This window comes from Rattus rattus, chromosome 9 (genome assembly GCF_011064425.1).
Source record: "Rattus rattus isolate New Zealand chromosome 9, Rrattus_CSIRO_v1, whole genome shotgun sequence".
Taxonomy (NCBI): domain Eukaryota; kingdom Metazoa; phylum Chordata; class Mammalia; order Rodentia; family Muridae; genus Rattus; species Rattus rattus.
In genome coordinates this window covers 69,162,799-69,166,606 of record NC_046162.1, presented here as the reverse complement: position 1 = coordinate 69,166,606, position 3,808 = coordinate 69,162,799, and the positions used below count along the sequence as shown (strand labels likewise).

The window sequence follows — 3,808 nt, the reverse complement described above, 5'->3', positions numbered from 1 at the left end:
TCCAGATGCTCATAAAACCGAGCATGATGGGGAATGCCTTTAACCACAGCATTTGATGCTGGAAAAAGGAAAACCAGAAGTTCAAGGCCAGCTTGAACTACATGAAACCTGGCCAATGCCTGTGGCCCTAGTAGCCATTGTGACAGATGTCCCTGGCCAGAGAAATCCTTGCTCTGAGGTCTATAGCAGTGCTTCCCCAGGCTGAGCCTTAGCAACACCCTTTGCCATCCTGGGCTTTGCCTAAGCTACTGCCATGGGCTTAGCCTGTGCTACCTTGTGCTCTCTTGTTACTGCAGCCAGCCTGCCTTTGGTTGCTCTCCTCTCCCATAATCCCCTGCAACCCAGTAACCTCCTGAGTGAAGGGTTTGCTGGATTCCATCTTTTGTCTCTCTGCATCTCTCCTTGTGAACCCTACCTGCCTTTCACGCTGAGGTCTAGCATTGCATCCATTGATTAGAGGAAGTTCCTGTTCACCTGGCTGGACCTCCCATGCCGTGACTTGGTCTTCTCAAAGACTGACATCATCTTTCTTCCCGTATGCAAAATTGAGAAGTTCTGTCAAGGAAGTTAATAAGAGAAGTGGACGAGAGAGACGGAAAGGAAATTCACCTTGAGCTTCAAGTCCTTGCAGGGTGCTGGCATCTGTCACCTCCAAGGACAGCAGAGGGGACCACACCATGTGGCAGTTCTCTGCTCTGCTCTTCCTCCTCCTCCTCCCAGGTAAGGAGCAGGGGCTACTGAAGCTCCCATGTCTGTGGTGAGGGTGACACAGATGGTCTGTCTGGGGTTAGGGAAAACCGGCTGATTCACTCACCAGCTGCGAACTCCTAGGGATTCTGTGGGTATTGCAGAAAAAACAAAACAAAATAAAAAACCAAAACCAAAAACAAAAACAAAAAGCCCACCTTCCAGAAAAGCCGATGAATGAGTAGATGAACTAATTCTTTTACAAATGTATTTTTAGCTTTATGTTTGGCACATGCAGCCTAGGATGACCCTGAACTTGTGACCTTCCAGGTTCCACCCTCAGAGCATTGGGATTTCTAGGCTGCAGCTCCATCTCCAGTTACATTGTGATTTATAATTGACACAGTAATCAATACTCACAGGGGCTGGCTGTGGTGCTGAATGATTTTAATGCCAGCGCTCAGAAAGCAGAGGTAGGCCGACCGATTTGAGGGAAAACGTGATGGGGTACAATGTGGCATCTGCACATGGGTACAGGAGGTAAGGATCAGAGCGGGGGCTGGGCTTTCATCAAAGCCATTTGTCAAGTTTGTGAAATCTTCTCTAGGAGGTATTTTGAAATAATCTACTGTCAACCATAGTTTTTATCTGTCTCATACAACTCTAGAAGTTGTCATTCTCATCAAATGTCAGACACCGCTGTCCCAACACCTCTCCCTCTATGCAGTCAGCCCTCTCCCTTCTTCCCTAACAACCTGCCCAGGCTGATAACCCCTGTTCTGTTCTCTGCTTCTTTGAGGTTAACTTTTGTTTCTTTGAGGAAAAAAATGTGTCTGTGTGGTGTATGTTTGTGTAAATGTTTGTGTGTCTGTCTTTCTGTGTGTGCATACATGTGCTTTCAGATACACACATGGGTGCACACACACATGTGGAGGCCACAGATTGGCACTTAGCATCTTCATCACTCTCCACCTTGTTTGTGTAGACATGGTGCCCCAGTGTGCATGGACCTCTCAGGTTCAGTCTGTCTGGCCAGTGATCTCCAAGATCCTCCTCTCTTTGGGGTAACAGTCACCCCACCCCACCACCTCACCTGGCTATCCACCTGTCAGACCCATTGTCTGACAAGATTTTCTCCCACATTGCAGACTGACTCTCCATGCTGTTGGTGGAGTCCTTTTGGTTTAAAATAAGTACATTCAGCAATTTTTGTTTTCTTACCTGTGGCACTAGGGACATACTTGGTTCTTGGTGGTGTTGGTGTTCAAGACAATAGCCTGAAGAAATTTGATTATAGTTTTCTTTCTTTTTAAATTTTATATATATATAATTCATACATACCGGAAGAGGCTACCAGATCCAATTTGATGGTTGTAAACCACCATGTAGTTGCTGGGAATTGAACTCACCACCTCTGGAAGAGCAGAATATGTCTTTACCACTGAGCCATCTCTCCAGAGACTCCTGTATCATTTTGTTTACAGCGGGTATTTGATAGATGCTGCTTGTGCACGCTGTGTCAGCACTGCACCAATGGTGCTGCATCCTCAGTCCTTACCAGGAGCTCTGGACTCAGATTCCATGGATCTGAAGGACAGCAGAGGTTCTGTGCTGTGGGCTCTGCACCGTAGGGAAATCTGAATGGTTGCTGTCATTTTGGTCAGGCTCCAAGGCATTCATCCCAGAGACTGCCAAGACTACCAAAAGTGGCTTCTGTGTGGCCATGGGATGTGGATTCTTCAGATGGACTGCATGAGGGTAATGGGTACCTAAAGAAAGGCAGTATCATGTCCAGTGGACATGGCCTTCTGACACTTCCTCCACTCCAGCCATGATTGGTCATTGTCACCATTTTATCTTCTGAGAGCTATATTTGGGGTGTTATTTTCCTTTCTCTTTCTTTTCTATTCTTTCTTTTCTTTTTTTTTATTTTGATGCTTCAGCCAGTAGGAAAACTATGGTGATCTGTCTTGGGAAAAGGGAGGCCCTTCACCGGTTATTATTCAGCTCATGAAGTCTACTTGGCAGAGTAGAGTTCCACTGAAGGACCCTAGGGGCTTTCACCTGCCTTAGACCCATGGGCCTCACTCAGGTCAAGGCTAGCCAGTTTCCATTCTCCATCCACAATTCTTGGAACGTACTGGCTGATACTCACCTAACCTCCTATAAAGTTCCGGATAAATTTAAATGCATGTCATGATCTACCTATGCTTGCTAGCCAAGAGATTTAAAGATCAATATGCTTAGCCAATAAGTTTGAACTGTAACCTTGCTGATGTAACCTAAATCCCTAAAAAGTATGAAAACTGCTTGTTATAGCCATTTGGGTTCAACTTCTGGTTAATTGCCTTGAGGGATTAATTGAGGGTCGATCCCAATGCACCAGAAAATAAACCTATTGCTTTGGCATCGATCTGCACCTCAGTGTCCCACTCAGGGGCATCTTGAAACTGACTGAGGGTCAGGGGTCTTATCCCACCAGGGAGTAGGAGATCAGTGATCTGTGATTTTGTGTTTTCCAGGCTGCTCCACTGCTCAGGATCCAGTCACAGGTCCAGAGGAGGTGAGCGGTCAGGAGCAGGGCTCCCTGATAGTGCGGTGCCAATATGCCTCACGCTGGAAGGATTACAGGAAGTACTGGTGCCGAGGAGCTGAGAGGAGTTCCTGTGAGATTCTTATTGAAACCAATGCATAAAAGCAGTTGGTGAAGAAGAACCGTGTGTCCATCAGGGACGACCAGACAAACTTCATCTTCACAGTGACCATGGAGGACCTGAGGATGAGCGATGCTGGCATTTACTGGTGTGGAATTACGAAAGCTGGATATGATCCCATGTTTAAAGTTCGTGTGAGCATCGACCCGGGTAAGAAGTAAATTCCAGAAAATTCTGTTGAAGGATGAGGGAGCCTTGTAAATCTAACTCTTACTAGGAAAATGAGCTGAGTCAGCTCTATGTGTCCTGTTATCTACTGAGATAGAGGCAGAGCTGGGGAAGCCTTGTCTCCTTGTATGTGCGTCTCAGATATTCCGACTCCTGCAGGTCTGAGAATTGAACTCAGAATCTCACATGTGCCAGCCAAGTACTCGATCATGAGGCTAAAGTCTCATCCTGAGTCCTCC

At 46.5% G+C, this 3,808-nt stretch overlaps 1 protein-coding gene across 1 annotated transcript; it reads left to right on the top strand.

Annotated features, from left to right (window-relative positions):
• The first annotated feature begins 677 nt into the window (after nucleotides 1-677).
• On the top strand, nucleotides 678-3,562 carry LOC116910351 (CMRF35-like molecule 3). The gene is given in 2 exon segments (XM_032914206.1): nucleotides 678-720; nucleotides 3,210-3,562. Coding segments are annotated over 2 exon segments (396 nt in total).
• The last annotated feature ends 246 nt before the right edge of the window (nucleotides 3,563-3,808 follow it).